The sequence below is a fragment of the Bison bison genome, unplaced genomic scaffold (genome assembly GCF_000754665.1).
Source record: "Bison bison bison isolate TAMUID 2011002044 unplaced genomic scaffold, Bison_UMD1.0 scf7180017864317, whole genome shotgun sequence".
NCBI lineage: Eukaryota > Metazoa > Chordata > Mammalia > Artiodactyla > Bovidae > Bison > Bison bison.
In genome coordinates this window covers 4,902,074-4,924,231 of record NW_011494889.1, presented here as the reverse complement: position 1 = coordinate 4,924,231, position 22,158 = coordinate 4,902,074, and the positions used below count along the sequence as shown (strand labels likewise).

Below are 22,158 nucleotides of genomic sequence, written 5' to 3'. Positions count from 1 at the left end.
TTATGGTCTGATGGTCCTCTTACTCTGCTCCCTCTGCCTTTTCCTATGAAATATCTCTTTCATATGAAAAAAAAATTTTAAACCTTTTAGGGCAAGGAGACCTTGTTGCTCACCTTGTATTGGAACAGGGACCTTTCTTCTCAACCTAGATTCATCAGAAGACTTCATTCTTTCTCTTTGAAATGATACTACAAAAAGGCATTGAAGTAACAGACTGGCCCATAAAATTCATTTTTCAGATGTATCGCCTGAAAGTTTGGGGAAAATTGAACAAATGGGGAAGACATTATGGAAGAAGGATCTATAGGACTTAAATATAAATGAAGGGCAAGAAATGAGGAGGAATGAGTATTTCTGAAATTCTGAGTTGGAGAGATTGAGAAAAATGGTGATATCATTGAAGTGGGAAAGATCAGGAGAAGAAACAACTTTGGGGGAGAATGATATCAGTTTTAGTTGTTCTTTTGTTTGTTGGTGAGCCTGAGGTCATTCTCAGGTATCTTGAGTGGAGATTTCTAGTATGCTTTAGAAAAGACGACTTATAGGTTAAGATTAGAAATATGAATTTAGGAATTTAATTTCTGCTAAATATGGCCATTGAGGTAGAGTTTGTTTTGAATGGGAAAGAAAGATAATGGTGAGTGTGTATAGTATTACTAGAAGAGAGAAAAGACTAGTATAAAATAACCAGGAAAATGTTTTAATAATCAGGAAAGGATTTCAGTAATGAAACATTTATTTTCCTTTGTTTAAATTCACTCATATTATTTGAAACACTCCTCATTCATTCATTTTCATTCATGTGCAGTAATAGTTTGTAGTGATAAAACTGTATGTTCTAGGCAGCCTTCCCAGGTGGCACAGTGGTAAAGAATCCACCCACCAATGCAGGAGATGCAGGAGACACAGGTTCAATCCCTGAATCAGGAAGATCCTCTATAGTTGGAAGTGGCAACCTGCTCCACTATTCTTGCCTAGAAAATTCCATGGACAGGGAAGCCTGGCAGGCTACAATCCATGGGGTTGCAAAGAGTCAGACACGACTGAGCGATGAGAACACACTCATGTTCTATGCATTAGGCTGAAAATTCACATGTATTCTCATTTAGTTATAATAGTCCTTGAGGTAGGTGGTATTATTATTACCCCATCTTCTAACTGAGATAGCAGAGAGTTAGAGGTGGTAAATGACTTATGTAAAGTCATACAACTGATAAGCAGTGAGCTACAAATTGAACCTAGGTCTACTTAACTCAAGAATCAAGTTCTTAATCACTACTGATACATGTGCTGACTCCCAAACAATTCAGTAAAGCATTTCCTGCTTGTTGACAGATAGTAGTACTGTGGTAGACCTTTAAAAAATGATATTAAGAACATCTTTAAATTTCTGTCACTTTTCACTTATTTCTTAATGATGCTTTAAAATAATATACATCTCACTGAAGTTTTCTGTTTTACTCTGGTACTTGAGCTCTGTTTTAATTTGTATATATTCTAGGGTCAGTGATGAAAAGGATGCACGAGGGTATCTTCAAGCCTTAGCTTCTAAAATGACTGAAGAATTGGAAGCTTTAAGAAACTCCAGCTTGGGGACCCGAGCAACAGTAAGCTCTACCATTTAGCCAACAGGCTTATTATATTAGTTGGGGTGAAGGCTCAGAAAACACTGTAATGAATCTGAGTAATTATATCAGTTTTTCTAGTTTTTGCCTCCTGGAAAGTTTTTCATAAGAAATCATTCCAAGTTCCTCCAGTTTAAGAAATTATAATACATAGTTGCTTAGCTGTCATTTGTATGACTAACCATTAATGGTAATAACCATGAAAAATAAATGTATTTATAATGAGTCTAGTTATTTCTGAATTTAATGAAAATGTATTTTCACAAGTAATAAATATATCTCTTTTATTCTGTAATTAGAGCAAGATAGTTCTTTTAAGTACTTTCAAAATTCACTTACATTACTGAACTTTAGAATAGAACTAAAAGCACAGTCATGTTGTCTCATAGGATATGCCCTGGAAAATGCGACGTTTTGCAAAACTGGATATGTCAGCCAGACTGGAGTTACAGTCAGCTCTGGATGCAGAAATAAGAGCCAAACAGGCCATCCAAGAAGAGCTGAATAAAGTTAAAGCATCTAACATCATAACAGAATGGTAAGACTCTATAGTCCCACTAGAGTGATTTCTGATTTGATCCAAAAGTATCTGGAGAGAAATTACATATTTAGTTTCCTACCTATCACTTTTTTTTTTTTTAAATGATGACCACAAAAAAACTGTGAATGTGTGAAAATGAATTGATTCTTTTAGGCCTTTATGCAGTAATGGGACTTTAATACAGCTCTATTTCTATCTGACTTGTTCTTAAAGTGGAATTAATAGTATTAATATTCTATTATTTACTTTTCCCTTTTTTGTATAATTTAGTTCATTTTCAAATTTTATAGTATTAAATTCAAAATTATCTCTTGGTCAAGAATATTACATTAGTATAAAAATGTAGCATAGAGTCAGAACAAAATACAGTCATCTGTAATTTCTGGCCTCTACCATAGATTTTTTATAAATGAAGGTTCTAGTGATGATGAATTTCACAGTGGTATAATATATTTAAATTATAATTTTTTCTTACTATGTTTACAAAAAGTATATCCTCCACACTCTTCAAGACAGTTAGCTAATTAATATATTCCCTCCACTGTTATCACAGCAGTAGACCAAATCATACTCTGAATAAATGCTAAAAGGAAAATCATAATTGGATTGGTTCAAGAATAAGTCAGTGTAGGTGATATGGAGGAACAGTAGAAAGTTCATGTTACAAATCAAAATACAAATAGAAAAATCCATTCAGTGCTCAGAATACCTAAGGTTGCAAGGTCATTGAGTCACAAAAGGAAGTATAGGCTCATAAATTGTTTTTAATGGTATGAAGCCTTAGTCCTTAACTGCAGTCATTAATGTTTTTAATTATATCAGAGATGCCATGTATCTCTGATTGAATTGAATTATAAATTCCTCAGTTGAATTATAAATTCTTATTATAAGTCAATTATAAATTAAATATGCTTTACTCAAATGTGCTAGTGTGACACTGAAAATGGAAAAGAACTTTTTCTGGAGAATATGAATTGATCCCAACATGAAGAACTACTAAATGTCATTCTCTGTATTGTAATTTGGAGTTAGTGAGATCTTTCTTCTTAAGCTTAGGACATAAACTTCCACATTTGTTTATAAATCAGGAATACAAGTCAAACTGAAAATTATAAACTTAGTCTTATGGTTCTCTATGAAAGAAATTTAACAATTCTAAAGTTAATGTTTGATTTTATACATTTTTTTAATTTAATAATTTAGCTCATGTCTAGCAACTTTTTCAATAAAAGGCAAGATAATAAATACTTTAGGGTTTATAGGCCACATAGTTTCTGTCTACTCAGCTGTGCTGTTGAGTATGAGAGCAGCCACAGACAGCATATAAATGAATGAGCCCGAGTGTGTTCCAGTAAATCTTTATTTGCACAAGAGTAGATGACAGGCTGGATTTGTCCTTCCTGCAGTGGTTTTCAGTTCCCTACATCATCATGACTGACATTTAAACCAAGTAAGTTCAACTACATACATGATGGCTCATTGACAAACAATATAAATAATGACATTTTTCCTTTTGTTCCCTTATTTAAGTAAACTAAAAGATTCAGAGAAGAAGAACTTGGAACTACTATCAGAAATCGAACAACTGATAAAGGACACTGAAGAGCTTAGATCTGAAAAGGGTATGAGAATGTGTTTTGCATCCATCAGGATGTAATGTTCTGTTACAAATACATTTTATTATAAAAGAATCAATTTAATGTGTAGGCAGAAGAATTCTTCACATGCATGAATATATGGTACACACATGCACATATTTGGTAGATAAAGTCTCTGAGTTATTTTGTTTTATCTGATACACTGTTAAAGATTTCATAAGAGAAAACTCATTTTGCCATATATTCAACTGTTTTTCAGGGCCATGGACTATATCTTGAACAGTATTTTTGTGATTAGAAACATTTATTCTTTTCATATACTTTATACTATTCTCAAATGTTGTAGAGGATTCGCTCTCCAGGTAGTTGAAGAGATAATGTAGAAATAACTAGATTAATCCAATATTAGAAAAGCAATTCAATGACAAAGAATTATTTTGACATCTTCTTCCATGTTTGACACTCGAATTGCTTGCCCTGTGGGACTTCTCAGAGTTTATTCCCATTTTCTTGAAAATATTACTTCAGCACGTTATAATGAATGTAAAAAGTAACTCAGAGTGCTTGGTAGCTTTATTACATGAACTTCAATTATCTTTCCATCATGTGGGCATTAAGAATATGAAGATTTAATTTTTAAAAATTCAGAATGTTATTTTCTTAATGAAAGGATCTCTTATGTACAGTTTTTTTTTTTTTTGTATATTAATCATGTTATACATTACATCCCTAGTACTTATTATCTTATAATTGGAACTTTGTACCTTTTGACTACCTCTCAGTTAGGATCTCTTATGTACAGTTGTTAGAAATTCATTTTCCTGACAGTATTCCTGGCTAAATACTGACCTAATTAATTGGCTCTAAGTTGTACTTGTGTGCTGCCCTCTATTTCCCAGTCCTATGACACAGTGTGACAAAGCTGGTTGGGTCTCTATCTGCTTTTAAAACTGGAGGAAAGAGAGTAATCACAAAGGAGTTAACATGAAAAAAGCCATTAAAAGTAGTAGATGTTTAATAATTTTTTGTTATGAATGAGAAAGGAAGGAATCCAGAAAAAGTGAATTAGGAACTCAGATTAGAAATACAAGGCATCATGCTAAAATGAGAGTCAAGCTTAATTTTCATGTATGAAGAATGGAGGGAGCTGCATTATTTAGCGAGTAGAGGAAAAAGTATATAAGACATGGAGGACCTGTGGCCCAAAAAGCAATTTATATAGAAAAGAGAACAGTGAGGAGTATGACTTAACCAGTTGGCATTGATTGCCTCATTTTATAGTAGATCTAAATTTGCAAAAGAAGAAATTAAATGTATTACATTGCATGTTAGCCTCTGGCTTTTATTTGAATTTTGAGCATTGCAGAATAATAAAATTTCACTATGTTATAAAATAATGTTCTATTTAAATAATATGATGTAATATTTATATAATGAGGGCAAGGATTTTGTTTGTCTCTTTCTTTACTATTGTATCTCCAGTATCTAGACAGGGCTTGGCAAAAAACCCTCTCAGCAAATATTTATTGATGGAGCAAATTTCTGTACTGCCGTGTTCAGCAACCATGGGTTATTATTAGAGAGTAATTCAAAAAAGCACATAAATTGATACCAATTTAGTGGATCAGTTTAGTCCTAATGATATGGAGATCAGAGCGTGTATTGGTGTTTCTCCTTTTTCCTCCCTAGTATTTATCATTATATGTATATGATTAAGAATTATTTTGGAAATTATGCAGTTAGAATTAATACCATAGCCAAGAGATATGCATCAAATTTTTAAAAATTTATCTGAGAAAAGCTTAGGTTTAGAGTCCTCATTCTCCAGCCCTAGTTTTTCTCAGACAAACTTTTGTCATGCAATTTTTCAATAAAACAGTAGATGAAATCAGATTGAAGCCTGAGCAAAAGTTTATTCATAATTTAATAAGTTTGATTTATCACTGCATTTTTTAAATAAAAGGTTATTTGTATTGGTGTATACTATATATTTGATGAAAGTATTTCAATAAGGAAACCTTGTTTGGTGCTAAATTACCTTAGAAAAATCAGACCTAACCAGAGTCCTATTTTTAAAAAATTTCCCAAGTCTACCAAAAGATTTAATGTGCTTTTTATGGTATACTGTATAGGATAAGAAATTCAAGAACTCAAGTAAGTCAAGAAACAAGTATTTCCTAGAGGTTGATGTAGTTTAACTATTGAGTGATAGTACAAGAAACACTAATGTATTTTAGTTTTTTTAATATGTGGAGTTAATAAAGTTAATTCGTTTTAAAATATGGTAGTTTGCGAGCAGCTTTTTAATATATTCAGACAGGAAAGGTCATCCATCCATGAAAATTAGTGTTAATTGTTCTAGTTTTAAGAAAAGTTGCTGCTGTCTTCTAGGTATAGAGCACCAAGACTCACAGCATTCTTTCTTGGCATTTTTGAATACGCCTACCGATGCTCTGGATCAATTTGAAGTAAGTATTAAACCTTTCAGATATCCCCTGTGGTCGATTTAAAATTTACTTTGTGATTTAAAATTTATTTGCAATAAAGCTTTTATTGCATCCCATATAAGAGGACCTAGAATCTTATATAAACAAAAATGTATTATGAAAGAAATATATGTCCTGCAATATTATGGAAACTTTAATCATAAACTTTTCTTGTATTTAAGAGAAATCTAAGATCTAAATAAGAGGGTCATTGTAAGATTTAAAAGAAATTTCATCTCTTTCCCTGAGGAACACTAAGTTTAGAACCGATCCTAACTTTAAATAATTTTAACTTTTTATTCCTCCAAAGCAAAGAACCACAATAAAAAAAAGCAAGTGAAAACGTCAGAGCTCACAATAGGGCGATGCTGGTTCCAATTCCAAATCAGTACAGTTGTTTAGAAGTATACCAAAGGAATGCTTTTTGTTCAAAGTATTGCATGTAGAGTTTATTTGGCACACTCCAGAATAGTGAGATAGTGACTGTATGACTGTCCTTCTTTGGTACTTAAATTTTTTGCTAGAAAAAAGCTTATGGTTGAACTTTTTAATCTCAGAAAAAATTTGTTAATAATTATATGTTAATCAACAGATAATTGTACATATCTGAGCAAGGCACTGTTGTAGTGCTGACAAAATCCACAAAGTCCTGCCCCTCAGGAACCTTACATTCTAGCGGGAACAGTTAGAAGGCAGAGATTCTGTTGTTTACCTTTAGTTATTACCTTTTAAAGTGCTTCCATTTAATTTAATTAGTAATGATTTGCCATGAGCTTCAATTTATTACACCTTGAGCACAGAATATGAATTGTATTTCGTTCTTTTGGGAAAGGGAAAAAAAGCACTCTTTAAAACGTACTTAATGAATTTCTAAGTTTCTTGAGAAACAATGACAATGACTGCTTTTCTCATTTGTTTATTTGAATTAATGTCATTTGCCTTTCAATTGTTCTACAAAATTTTTGATTTATTATTTGTTCTTATTAAATTGCTTCATCCATATTTTCTATTTTTTTATTGCTGTATTCGTTAAATAGGATTCCTTTTCTTCTTCCTCATCTTCACTGATTGATTTTTTGGATGACGTAAGTCTTTGATTTTCAAACAAATGCATCCTTCAGTAAAAAAGATCAGTGAATTGATATGAAGAATTTACCTAGTAATGCAGTCAGTTTTAGAAATATCACACTTGATAATTTGTGAGCCAAAATGTGCTTCTTTCTTACCTTAAATACAACGAAGAGTTATCATTATTAAGTATAATAAAATAAAAATGTACTTTAAAAAAATGCATTGGCCATCAGAGAATCTCTGCAGTTCCATTCTTTGCAACATTTCTGAAGACTGGAATGCTTATTTGATTATTGTCACTATATAGCTATATAGATATAAATAATTGCTCATTTTTGTTTTTCAAGGCAGTTTCTATTTCACATTTCCCTTTTCTTTCCAGCAGTTTGCTACTTGGTTTATATGTTAGTTAAAAGCAAGCCTCTGGTGGTATAATAAAAAGTGACATTTTATTAACTCTTCCAATAGAGTTTATCATACATAACACAATAGTTGAGTGCAAATCGGTTTTTAATGCTGACAGAATCTCTCTTCTAATGTGAAAATTGATTTAGTTAACATATGCACTGTAAATTGACTGCATTATCATATTCTCTCCTAAATTAATTCTATAGATTTAATAATTTACACGTTCCTAATGTATATTGTTCTCTTACCGAAATACCTGACATATACATTCTCTATTCTGCTTTAAATGGCACAGTAATTCTTGTTGTAAAGCATTGTATTTTCCTATTGAGCATTCTGTCTTTACAGAAATTAGGAAATAAAATGGGTTCAGATGCAAATGCAGTGCATATAACTTTTTTAAATCAGGGGAAACTCTTTTAATGTTTTATTTTGTGTGTTTTGTTAAATATAATTCTTACATTGAAAAGAGTATTAAGCATAATTTTTTACTAAAGAAAAATCCTGATCTATAGTTTTGAGTGTTTCTTTATTTCTTGAAATATGTATACCAAAATGTGCACCTTTTCATTCCAAATGGAAACTGTTTTACTACTCTTGAGATACATAATTATACTAGTTATGGTTTTTTAAAGTGTGATTAAAAAGAAAACTTTCTTGATATATAATAATATTTGATATTATAATCTAATGTATATTTTACTAAAATATTCAGTATGGTATTTCCGTATATTAAGGTAACATTCACCTTAAAAAGAATGGAAAGGAAATCTGAACAAATATTTTAATTGTTCTTTCTTCTAGAATACCATTTTCATTTTTCTTTCTAACAAACTCTTTTCTACATCCCTTTTTCTCTCACAAAAATCTCTGAATGTAAAGCGCAGGAGTAGTATGTATTTTGGTAAATAGATTAGCTCCTCTCAACAAAAGCACACTTCAGCCCCCTGCGGTCTTGTCTCTGCTCTCACATGCTGTCTGCCGCCACCACCCCGCTGCAGTGTCTAAGCTTCCCACTGACACTCATGCTCCAGGAATATCCTTTCTTATCCTTCCCCCACTGTTACTCAGCATAGATTCATCGATTCAATTCAGTTCAATTCAGATCTAAATTGTAAAGCGTTACAAAGGAACTCCTATTATAAAGTAAGCAGGAGCTAAGTTCACAAAGACTGCCAAATCTTTTTGATTCAGGCTCCAGCTCTTTAAGGGCATGGTTTTTCCCTCATTTGCTTCCTAAGCACTTTCCTCTCCATTTATTGCTGAAGCACTTAAATTGATTCAAATCCTATCGCTGCCACTTTCTTGGTATATAATTTGGAGCAAGATATCTAACCTTTCTATGCATTGGTTTGCTTATTGGACAAACAGGGATAATAATAGTACTGATCTCATAAGCTTGTTTGCAAATTTAAAGTGACAATGTATTTAATGCCCTCAATGATATTGGTTATTATTTCATTACTCTTAATAGGCCAGTTCCCCTCCATTGCTGTGTTCTCTTTAGCTTCCTTTCGTGTTCACAATTTCAGTTTCACTTGAGTACTTTCTAAGCTCTTTAACACTCAGCCTTCCAGTCACCAGCAATATGAATCACTATACTTTCCTCCTGTTGAATCACATTACTATTGGAAATGATTTTTCGTGTCAGGATGAAGACTATCCGTAAGCTGCCATTAAAAAAATTTTTTTGTATTCTTAATTCATATTTTATGGCATAAACCTCTTATTTCTCCTCGTAGTTTGTAACTATGACTACCCTTCCCATCGTTATCATCCATTTCATCCTCAAGGTCATAATAGAATAATGGTATTCAGTCTTTGGCATGCTTAGGTTCAGCATCGAAGGTATTTAGTATTAATATATAAAACTCAGGTTTCTTGACTTCCTTATTACTGTTAAATGCTTGGATTCTTACAGATGAATATAAATCTTGATTGTTCTGTGTGCCCAAACCAGTTAGGCTGTTGTGCATCTTGTTTATAATATGTGACTGCCCTCTGTTACTAGGTAGACTCTATTAACTAACCCATAGAAACATCCTCTGCTCATTCTTTTCTGTTTTCTGTCTCATTGCTATAGAAAAGAAAAATATTGTGCTGAAGACTTAAAATTGAATTGCAGCTGGAATTTGTAGGTATAGGAGGGAATATGGTTAGTTTTAAGCAAAATTATACAAGTGCTGTTTTCTTTTGTGCCCACACATCATGGACCTTCTCCTGGTAACCTGGTGCCCTCATGCTGCCCTCCGACTTTTCAGTGCTTTACTAGCAGTGCTTCCCCTCCTCCAAAATTGCCTTCTGGCTTTATCCTTCACCCCCCGACACACAGGCCTGTCAACACTATAATCATTTTACACAAAATAGTATGCCTAATCACTTTCCTATCTCTAGTTTTTCCTCAGTATGTTTTGTCTGTTATTCAAAATTCAGATAAATGCTGGAATTTGTGGCAGTCTTGGAAGACGTTTGGAACAAGTTGCTTACCTTTTAAGTTACACTGTTTAGACAGCTCTTAACAGAAGAGAAAGAGCATTTGTAACACCAGTCTTTCCTTCCCTCTGATTCAGACAAAGCAGAATACATTCTCCACACTCTACTTCTGAAACTCAAAGGAGCTTAGGCATTTGGACTTTTCTACATGTAGAATAACAGACTTTTGAAGGAGAAAAGAACCCTAGAAAATCTTGAGCCCACTGATTTTAATTGTTATATACCACAGCACTCTCACTAATAGATAGGTATGTTGGTATTGTTTAGTCGGTAGGTCGTGTCTGACTCTGCGATGCCAGGGACTATAGCCTGCCAGGCTCCTCTATCCATGGGATTTCCTAGGTAAGAATACTGGTGTGGTTTGTCATTTTCCTTTTCCAGGGGATCTTCTTGATTCAAAGATCAAACCTGCATCTCCTGCCTTATATTTTTTTAATTGGAGACTAATTACAGTATTGTAGTGGTTTTTGGTATACATTGACATGAATCAGCCATGGGTATACATGTGTTCCCCATCCTGAACCCTGCTCCCACCTCCCTCCCCATCCCATCCCTCAGGGTCATCCCAGTACACTGGCCCTGAGCACCCTGTCTCTTGCATCGAACCTGGACTGGCGATCAGTTTCACATATGATAGTACACGTGTTTCAGTGCTATTCTCTCAAATCATCCCACCCTTGCCTTCTCCCACAGAGTCCAGAAGTCTCTTCTTTACATCTGTGTCTCTTTTGCTGTCTCGCATATAGGGTCATCGTTGCCATCTTTCTAAATTCCATATATATGCATTAATATACTGTATTGGTGTTTTTCTTTCTGACTTACTTTACTCTGTATAACAGGCTCCAGTTTCATCCACCTCATTAGAACTGATTAAAATGCATTCTTTTTAATGGCTGAGTAATATTCCGTTGTGTATATGTACCATAGCTTTCTTATCCATTCATCTACCAATGGAAATCTAGGTTGCTTCCATGTCCTAGCTATAGTAAACACTATATCAACACTATAACCTTTAGCCCAGTGATTTTAGTCATTATATACCACACTGTTTCCCCATCTATTTCCCTCCTAGTAGTGACAGTGACTAGGATTCTCAGTCTTAGGAGTAATAGGGAAGTGTTGATAAAGGGGTTATAGTGCTGTGATGAACACTAGAGTACACATGTCTCTTTCAATTCTGGTTTCCTTGGTGTGTATCCCCAGCAGTGGGATTGCTGGGTCGTATGGCAGTTCTATTTCCAGTTTTTTTAAGGAATCTCCACACTGTTCTCCATAGTGGCTGTACTAGTTTGCATTCCCACCAACAGTGTAAGAGGGTTCCACTGAGCCATCTGGGAAGCCCAATAGATATGTTCAGTTCAGTTCAGTCGCTCAGTTGTGTCCAACTCTTTGCGACCCCATGAATTGCAGCACACCAGGCCTCCCTGTCCATCACCAACTTCCGGAGTTCACTCAGACTCACGTCCATCGAGTCGGTCATGCCATCCAGCCATCTCATCCTCTGTCGTCCCCTTCTCCTCTTGCCCCCAATCCCTCCCAGCATCAGAGTCTTTTTTAATGAGTCAACTCTTCACATGAGGTGGCCAAAGTACTGGAGTTTCAGCTTTAGCATCAGTCCTTCCAAAGAACACCCAGAAGTGATCTCCTTTAGGATGGACTAGTTGGATCTCCTTGCAGTCCAAGGGACTCTCAAGAGTCTTCTCCAACACCACAGTTCAAAAGCACGAATTCTTCAGTGCTCAGCTTTCTTCACAGTCCAACTCTTACATCCGTACATGACCACTGGAAAAACCACAGCCTTGACTAGACGAACCTTTGTTGGCAAAGTAATGTCTCTGCCTTTGAATGTGCTATCTAGGTTGGTCATAACTTTCCTTCCAAGGAGTAAGCGTCTTTTAATTTCATGGCTGCAGTGATTTTGGAGCCCAGAAAAATAAAGTCTGACACTGTTTCCCCATCTATTTCCCCCCTACTAGTGACAGTGACTAGGATTCTCAGTCTTAGGAGTAATAGGGAAGTGTTGATAAATGGATTATGTGTGGCATTCTTTAGGACAGAAAAAAGGGAGGTGAGTTAATTTAGAAAGAAACTGAGGCATTTTGATAAGTAGTCTCTTCGGTAAGGCATTCCCATATGAGCCAGTAAGACAGCAGTCAAACAAACACCAGGATCCCTTCTGCTGTGGAAATTATTTACTCTTTTACCCTCATCTTTCCTCTCAGCCCCACTTGCCCAATTGTAGACTGCCTGAGATACTCCATATCAGGTCCAGCCTCATCTCTAGGTTACAGGTGGGGAGCAGTGGAGCTCACCAGCTCGAATTTTCCCCCCATCTGTTCCCTTTGTTCCCATGGTAGCAGATCAAGGAATCGTTTCAGACTAAGCTTACAGAAACTTCCCATTATGTTCAACTCATTTTCTCCTTTTCAAGTGAACCCCCAAAATACTTGACTTTATTAAAGGAGTACTAAGTACAGTTGTATAAAAGTATATGCTAGGTAAATTTTGAGTTTTATTAAATTACAGGTCTATTCTCTGTTCATGTAGGCGAAATTCACAGATGTGGAAATTGCCCACTTATCTGGCAAATGAGAATGTACCATCTTGCTCTTTGGAGGTTGTCTTACTCTAGTGTACTGAGGAAAAAAGTTAATCAAGGAATTAATGCTGTAGAATACAAAGGTCAGACATAAAAGAATAAAGATAAAACATTTAGTCCAATTGTCTAGTACTCCTAATGTGTTTTTTTCTTGCATTCTGGCATATTAAGAGAAGAGTAGTCTGAAAGTATTGGCAAGCTGAATTCTACTCTTGGTTTTGGCCTCCTATAGAAGCTTATTAAGGTGTCCCAAAATATGTAATTTCATTCCTGACTCCCTAGTAGGTTCCTTCATGTATGTTTTGCTTTTTAACATTGTTCTCCCCGCATCTTTTCTCATATTCTGTCATAAGCAGCCACAGAAATCTGCAACTTGGCAACTTGGGTTAACTGATTCTGGGAAAAGTTGATCACACATGAGAATCAATGAGAGATGAAATTCTGAAACATGCATTGTAAAGAGTTTTTAATCCTATGACTCAAGCTAGGCCTAGATCCTTCTAAGAAATAATGAAATTTCTATAATTTCCTCCTTTAATTCTTGTTTTTTGAAAACTTCCACATATTAAGTCCAACCTGACTTGAAATTCTTACATTTCAGAAGATTGTCACGTGTAATCTTCTCTATTTTAGGCAGCATGTTATATTATATATTATATATAATATATTAATCAATAATGTATTTGGGTAACTAGAGGGAAACAGTCATGACTATGTAGTCTTTTATCTCTTCGTTTTTTTTTTTTAATTAAATAAGACCTCTGAAATACATTAACTGAAACCTTAGAATCTATTAGCCAAACTCTGTGTCCATAAGATAAATTACTTCTTTTCATTTCTGCTCATGCTTACTCCATAATCAGCCTTAACATTCTGGTGGCAATCTATAGATCTAGATATAAAATGGTATATGATTGCACACTTAAGAAAATGTACTGGTTTCCAGTGCTTGCTATGAGACCCAATTTCAGTGTTTTTAGAAAACCATGGTATGTGTGGGTATGTTCAAGAGGTTTAAGAGTGTGTGTGTTTTCCTCTAATTGTACCATCAGGAAAGTGTAACTTGCCCTTTTCTATTGAAAATATAAAAATGGTCTGATTTCTCCGTAGCCACTTGGGGAAGAACATTATTACAATGGTGATTTAGTATCACTGTTAGCTTGGAAAACCTCTTGTCCTTCATATGCAAAGATAGTTTTGAGAGACATTTTGACTTGTTTTGCATATAATGGCAATATAATTTGAGCTATTCCGTGTTCTTTCTCATGATTTTAACATAATCTGGACTTTCAGAATATGTATAGCCAATATGTAAGGGTTTCTCTATGTTCAATATTTTAGCACTTTTTACGTGTGTGGTACTCTGCTGTGCACAGTGGTAGATACTAAGATAAATCAGACATAGAAGTAGACCTCAAATACTTATTATTAGAAAAAATAAATACACTGTTATGTACTGTGTGAAGTAGAAAATGGTGAATGCCATAGGAAATATTTAGGTTAAATATCGTATAATTTCAGAAGGATTTATTCAATATTTATTAAGAATTTTTAAGTTTACAAGTTTTATGCTAAGCATAATACAGTATTATCTGCCCTTAAGGATCTGATCTGATGGAAAAGACATCTAAATAATTATAACACCCATGGAAGAAGTACAGTAATAAAAGATACAGACTGCATATCATGGGAGTAGAAAGGAGATATTAAGGAGCTTATATTTAATCAGTCCCATATGTAATATTTATTAAAAGTCTTAACAGAGGAGAAAGGTGGCCAGCTTCCTTTTGGACAAGTTAAATATGAGGTACCCGAGGGACATGCACATGGAAATGTTCGACAGATAGTTTTCTAGATGAGTCAACAGCTTAAGGAAAAGGAGTGAGCAGGAACTGGCAGGACAAATTTGGGAATGATCAACATAGTTGAAACTAGATTGAGATCTGCCAGGGAGGGATTATATTGCTGCTGCTGCTGCTGCTGGGTTTTGGACTGTGAATTTTAATTCATTGTAACTAGATTCAAACCCTTTATTAATCAAAATAGCAACCATTACAATCAACACATTTTTACCAATGAGAAATAAGTTTTTATTCCTGTAGCATAAAAATCCATGGTTCTGGGTTGAATGAACTCTTGGGAAGCATTTTCTGCCTCCTGCTGGTGGTGGAAGCATTTTCCCTATTAAAAAATTGTCGAGATGCTTGAAGAAGTGGTAGTCGGTTGACAAGATGTCAGGTGAATATGGCAGATGAGGCAAAAGTTTGTAGCCCAATCTGCTCAGCTTTTGGAGTGTTGGTTGTGCAATGTGCTGTCAGGCATTGTCATGGAGAAGAATTGGGCGCATTCTGTTGACCAGTTCTGGCTGCAGGCATTGCAGTTTTCAATGCATCTCATCAATTTGCCTCAATTTGCCGAGCCTACTTCTCAGATGTAATGGTTTCGCCAGGATTCAGAAAGCTGTAGTGGATCAGATGGGCAGCAAAACACCAAAAACTAACCATGACCTCCTTTTGGTGCAAGTTTGGCTTTGGGAAGTGCTTTGGAACTTCTTCTTGGTCCAACCACTGAGCTGGTCATTGCTGGTTTCACATAGAATCCACATTTCGTCACACATCACAATTCGATTGAGAAATGGTTCATTTTTGTTGCATAGAATACAATGACAGTTTCTCTATTTTTGGTCAGCTCCTGAGGCACCCATTTGTAGAGCATTTTCACTCTTTCCCATTTGCTGCAAATGCCGAATGACCATAGAATGGTTGATGTTGAGTTCTTAGGCAACTTCTTGTGTAGTTGTAAGAGGATCAGCTTTGATGACGGCTCTCAGTTGGTCATTGTCAACTTCAATGGCTGGTCACTACACTCCTCATCTTCAAGACTCTCGTCTCCTTTGCAGAACTTCTTGAAGCACCCCTGCACTGTATGTTCTTCAGCAGTTCTTGGGCCAAATGCGTTGTTGATGTTGTGAGTCGTCTCCACTGCATTACAACCCATTTTGAACTCGAATTAAAAAAAAAAAATCACTCGAGTGTACTTTTTGTCTAATGTCATTTCTGTAGTCTAAAATAAATACAAAATAAACAGCGTGTAATAAGTCATTAGCAAAAAAATAAATAAAGCAAGAAATGTGCTTTAAAATGATATATAGCATAACCACATTTATTTAAGAATATATTCCAGTATCAAATGGCAAAGTTCAGCAATGCAAAACTGCAGTTACTTTTGCACCAACCTAGTAGCAAAAGAAAAGTGATGAGTAAGAACACAAACCCAGGATCTCGCACATTGAGAAGGGTGGAGGAATAGGACTCCACGTAAGAGGAGGAGCAGTGGTCACAGAGGATGACTCAGGAAAGTGTTGCATCACAAAAACTAAGGGAGTACAGTTTTAAGAGGGAACAGTTAGCAGCCTCAGGTTCAGCCAAGATGTCTGGTACCATCAGACAAACAGGAGACCCTAATCCTCACAGTATTTCACTAGAGCAGTCACAGCAGAAGCCAGATGGAGAAGTGATTGAGAGGCTCAGAAGTAGAGGCAGTGATTGTATACCATTTTGCGGAGTCTGACTATGAAGGTTTGAATCCTACCTCTGCCACTTACCAGTTTTTTGACCTGTTGCAAGTTAATCTGTTTTCTTCATGTTTAAAATGGAGATTGTAATACCTTATATTAATTCTTCTATGAGGATTCTGAAAGTTAATATATGTAAAGTTCTTTGAAAAGTACCTGTATATGTTTTACATGTGATAGATGTTAGCTATTATCATTATTAAGGAAGAGAGAGGAGAGATTAAATGTTTGCTAGAGAAAGGGCTGGTGGTTGAGTTATTAATGTTTGATTGTTTGGTTTTGGGGAGTATGGAGGGAGACAGGTACTCCTGTTAGTAGCTGAAGGACTATAACTTGGTTTGAACCTGAGACTTTAGCTTTTACTATAATGGAAGGCTGTCTGGACTAAGAAGAACCTGTTTAGAAATCTGTAGACTTTCTAATCCTAATTTGCTGTTAACTCTTGGGTTACAGTGTTTGTCACCTACTGTTCCAATTTCCTACAGAAAGAAATAATAATTCCTGTTTACCAAGCTGCCAGTTATTGTATAAGTAAAACTGATAATCTTGAATGATGTTTCTTATCCTTGAGGTTTTCTCTCAAATCTTCTGTAACTCCTGTAGACTCAGTTTATAAATTCACTTCTCTAGGTACCCATAAAAATCTTGTACATGCCCCTCCAGGTTCCCAAAAAACTTTGTACATGCCCTTATTACATCATTCGTCACATTGTTGGTGGTGTGATGCTCCCCCACCAGTCTGTGAACTGCAGTGCTCTCTATCAAGTGCCTGGCATATTATAAACCCTCAATAAACATCAGGTTGAATTGATTTTAGAAAAATGAGTGGATCTGATACATATTTGGAAGCTCTATTGCTTGAGCATCACAAATTTCAAAAACTTTAAAAATATTTCTATGTAATTGTCTACTTATTGTTACCTTTTCTGAATTACTTAATTGTTTAATGTCAGAAAGGCAAAGGTCCTTCTTTTGATTAAGCCTAATGTCTAGTCAGGATGGACAATATTGTTGAAGTAGCTTTTTGTGTTAATTCAACATCAGTAATTCTAAAGGCCTAATTTAGCGCTTACCATTGAAAAGGGTAAGAATTTGGTAGTAAATGCCTGAAGCAAAACTAGTTAATTAAATGCTTCGTTTAAATGCTAACTAGCACTAAATCAGAGTTATTCAGATCCTTTTTGTACTCTTATTTCAAGTTGCCACCACCAACCTTTCCAGAAAAGAGATTGGCCTTCACTTGATGGATCATTACTTGGTGGGTGACTGTGCAAGGTCCAGTGAAAACTTGATTACCACTCTTAGATGGAGCCTGAACAACTTTCTTTACTTTCCTGTCTTCCAGTTTTTTCTGAAAATGCCTGTACTTTCAACCTATCAGAACTATGTCTTTATATGTATGTTTATATACTTTGTCTGTTAATACAGTATTAGTCATTGAGAGTCATGTGTGTAAATATTTGTAACGTAGTATTCTCCTTTCTTTGTTGAAGCGCTCTCCATCCTGTACTCCAGCTAGCAAAGGCAGACGTGTAAGAGACTACTGCACTTGTGTGCCCATCCCGATGCCCTCTACCTTCTCTTTTATCCTTTTTGCCTGTGGTTGCAGTACATGCTAATGTTTTTGTGGTGTATTACATTTATTGCATGCTTTGTGCTGCTGCTCTTGCTACTGCTACTCTGCTTTTCTGTATTTTCTTTTTTTGTTGTTGTTTTTTGGCTTTGGCCGCAAAGCTTTAGGAATGTTCATATAAATTTCTATAACCAAAATACTAAAATTGTAAAGTATCTTTTTTATTTTGATGGGGTGAAAAAGTGATCCTAAAGTATGCTCCCTAAATTGGCCACATACAAAGTAAATGAATTTCTGAATAATCCAGTGTAAGCAGTTATGTAGAGATTCATAGAGATTTTAATTATGTAGAAAGAAAGCTTGATAATTCACATTATGCAAAATTCAAAAAAGATTTGGGATAAAGTATGGATCTGACTGATTATAATTTTTATAAATCAATTCTGGAGAAGTCTTTGATAGATTTTTTAGCATAGTTCAAAGCTATATTCCCAAATACCTTGTATTTAGAGATTTGAGGCAGTGATGTTGATAATCATTTATATTCTAAGATATTTCCAAGATTGAAAAAAACATTTATAGCTTTCTTTATGTATGTATTGATTACAAGCTATAACCATCTTCCTGTGCTAAACCCAATCCAGTGTTTCTCAACCTGAAATGGGCAAGCCACTAACTCTATGCTGTAAGGTTCTGATATGTCCTGAATGGGGAGTCTGTTTGTGAAAAGGTCTCAAATTTTTCTAAACCAGCCTCCACCCCAACACCAATATACACACTTTCAGACTCACTAGTTGAAAAGATAGCTGACACGGTTTGTTCTGGTTTTCATAGGTAATGTAAATAACAACATTCAAAAGGAAAATCTATGATTGATACAAATTTCAAACTTTCTCTTGTCAGCTTCATGATTTTTGGTGTTGATCAGCACCTTCAATCCATAATTTTGGACTGGGAAAGTTCTAAAGGGAATTATCTGGTTTATGGAGGGCATGGGAAACAGTGGGTCTCTCCACAAGCAGTGGTCTGCCTGTGGAGAGACCCACTGCTTCGTGTGCTCTTATCTTCAGGTGTGATGGACAGTTGATTGTAAAATAAACATGATTAACCCTAGCATAGCGTATGTTTTCAAGCTACTGTTTAATAATGAATAAGCAGTTCAGATCCAATGGTATGGCAAGTAGAACTGCGACTTCAACTGATACCTCATTTATTAAAGAAGTTGATGAAAAGATTGCTGGTTAACTGACTTATTGATTATTTTTATATTTGGGTATTTGGATTTGTCCAATCTGAATATATGTTAATTAGAAGGAAAGACCAAAATGTTGTGTGCTGAGTTATATTTGGTTCAAATAATTAGTCTGTGGATTGACTGCTTTATTAACTGTTTGGTTTTGAATAAGGTTATCCTTCAGAGAGATTTTCTTTTTCTGGTTAAATTTATCATTACTTATGTTTCTTGCCTTGTAGATCTCTGCCCACACAGAATATTTTTGTGAATCTTTAAATAAGGAAAAAATTTTGAGGGAAATAGCTGTTATAAGGCCCCTGCTATTTAGTTTATATTTTAATCTATAGGATATAATTAAGTCACACTTTACTAGAGCCTATTGGCTTATAATTACATATGGTTTTTTACAATGCAGATGTGATAGGTGTGGTAATTTCCTTTCCAGTCTTCCTTTAATTTTTCCTTATTGAATATTTGACAGATAAGAAATCAGGTAATGTCTATGAGGGAGATGATTAAAGAGTTACCAATTATTCAACAATTAAATAGAAACAGAATAATGAGTAACCTTCATAGTCCCTGGAAACATCCATGAAAGCAGCAGGACATGAATAGTTACCACTTCCAACAGTGACCTTGAATCTAACTGTGGCATACAGTTCTTATGTCACATACTGTGTTTTTAGACAAGAAATACATGATATTTTCATAAATTTAAAATTCTTTAAGTGACTGAAATGTTATATTTCCCATGTGCTCTAAAGCTTCATTTATAATCTAGATATTTATATACTTTTTATGTGGTTTAGTTTAATTAATAATAGTATAAAAAAGATTTGTTATTAATGTCTGAATACAGATAATTATGGAAAGTTTTATAATGTTTTCATTAATAGTGAGAAACACTGAATATCTTTTGGATTATTCCTTTAGAAATTAAAGCAGAGACTGTAAATAGCCAACATGTGGCTGGGCTTTATTCTGTGTTTTCTTAGAACATGTGTAAATTCTCCAGAGTAGATATTCAAATGAATAAGCTGAAAATAATTTAAGGAGAAAATTTTCATAAAGAGAAACAAGTTACATCATTTGTAACTAGTAAGATTACATTTACAGGTCATAAGCTTCAGTAATTTATTATTTGTTTTAGAATGATAGAATGATAAAATATATTTACTATTATCTAAATGACATGCAGTACTGGTTTTTAAATCATAAAGTGAAAGTGAAGTTGCTCAGTTGTGTCCGACTCTTGGTGACCCCATGGACTATAGCCCATCAGGCTTCTCCATCCATGAAATTTTCCAGGCAACAGTACTGGAGTGGGTTGCTATTTCCTTCTCCAGGGGATCTTCCTGTCCCAGGGATCAAACCCGGGTCTCCCGCATTGCGGGCAGATGGTTTTACCATCTGAGCCACCAGGGAAGCCCTTTAAATCATAAGCACAATTAAAAGAAATAACTACTTCAGTGAAAGCTTGAGGTTACATGTTTCTGAATAGTAAAAATTGGGTTACTTTCCTCTTTGTTTTTAAAATACTTCCAGCTACGGGATAAAGAAAATTGATGAAAATTTGGATTTTTTTCCCATTAACTTTGAGTTTTATATTTACCAATACAGAACAATGTATTAGATGCAAGCTATTTTTAAATCTCTTATCAAATTCATATCAAGTCTTGGTATCGTTTTCTTTTAAAACTAGGTTTCTTCGGTGAATGTTTTGCTACTTGTTCAAACCTATAATTATTTTTGGAGTAGAAAGGACCCATTAATACATATTCAAGAAAGTCATTTTTGATCTTTTTATTATTTATAAGAAGGCCATATTGCATAATTTGAGAAAATCTGGAATAGTGGGTCATCTAAAAATCAGATCTGAGCCAAAGCGGAAAAAATTTTCTATTTCACCATGCTGTTCTAAAAACACATTTTATGGGTTATTCATTAGAGAAGTCCTAATAAATTCAGGAAACATTATGGACTTTTTACATGACATTTTTATGCATTGTGAATAATATGCTGATATTAGGCTTTTCTGCTTTTTTTTCCCCAAGCAGTAGAGCATTAACTAAAAGTGACATTAAAGTATGGTAAATATTTCTAATACTTACTCATCAGAATAACTCCTTAAAGTATGTTTACTTAGAAAAAAGAATCAGTTAATCAAAAAATAGAAAAAGAATTGCTTTTACTACTGCTTTTACTGAGAAAGAGGTTTCTCAGTAGATCACAGCTTATAAAATATTGAGTGAATCGCTTATTATTGTTAGTGTGTTAGTTGCTCAGTCGTGTCCGACTCTTTGCGACCGCATGGACTGTAGCCCACCAGGCTCCTCTGTCCATGAAATTCTTCAGGCAAGAATACTGGAGTGGGTTACCGTGCCCTCCCTTCTCCAAGGGATCTTCCCAACCCAGGGATTGAACCAAGATAGCTTATACTATTCAGTTAAGATCTGTTTCCAAGATCTTCCTTTGGATTATATCACAATATACTGTCCAATTAATATAAGCTATTTATTGTTCCTTATTATTTTCCCCCTTTTATTGTTCTTTCTATAATCATAAACTCAATTATCAATTTAAGATATCTCTGCTATGATATTTTGGTATATCATATTTATTAGCTTTTCCTGCATTATTAAGTCATTGTTTACATTTAATGCTATAATTATTTTTATAACACAAAGAATTTTTAACTTCCTTAGTTTTAATATAATATTAATTATATTTGTTTCAAAGGTAAAAGTAGCTAATATGCTATTAATTGCTTTGCTGTCATATTATACCTAAATCATTGCCAATTAATTATTAAAATTAGTTTTAGGCTATCTATAAATCCTGGCATATAATCATTGAGTATTCTGAAAGTTTAGTAAAATTAATTGCCTTTAGTAGTTAGAATAAGCCATTTATTATAAAGGCATTGGTAGCATGTAATTATAGATAAAATTAATAA

General features: G+C 34.5%; 1 protein-coding gene across 7 annotated transcripts in view; it reads left to right on the top strand.

Moving 5' to 3' along the window:
• CDC42BPA (CDC42 binding protein kinase alpha (DMPK-like)) overlaps nt 1-22,158 on the top strand; it is a 298,104-nt gene that overhangs the window by 232,142 nt on the left and 43,804 nt on the right. For 6 of the 7 annotated variants that reach the window (XM_010852881.1, XM_010852884.1, XM_010852883.1 and 3 more), the window contains 4 exons: nt 1,502-1,607; nt 2,015-2,163; nt 3,697-3,788; nt 6,156-6,232. In XM_010852881.1, coding sequence (XP_010851183.1) covers nt 1,502-1,607; nt 2,015-2,163; nt 3,697-3,788; nt 6,156-6,232 — 424 coding nt within the window. Of the gene's footprint in view, nt 1-1,501; nt 1,608-2,014; nt 2,164-3,696; nt 3,789-6,155; nt 6,233-17,888; nt 17,928-22,158 lie in introns of all 7 variants that reach the window. The other variant, XM_010852879.1, reaches the window with a different exon arrangement.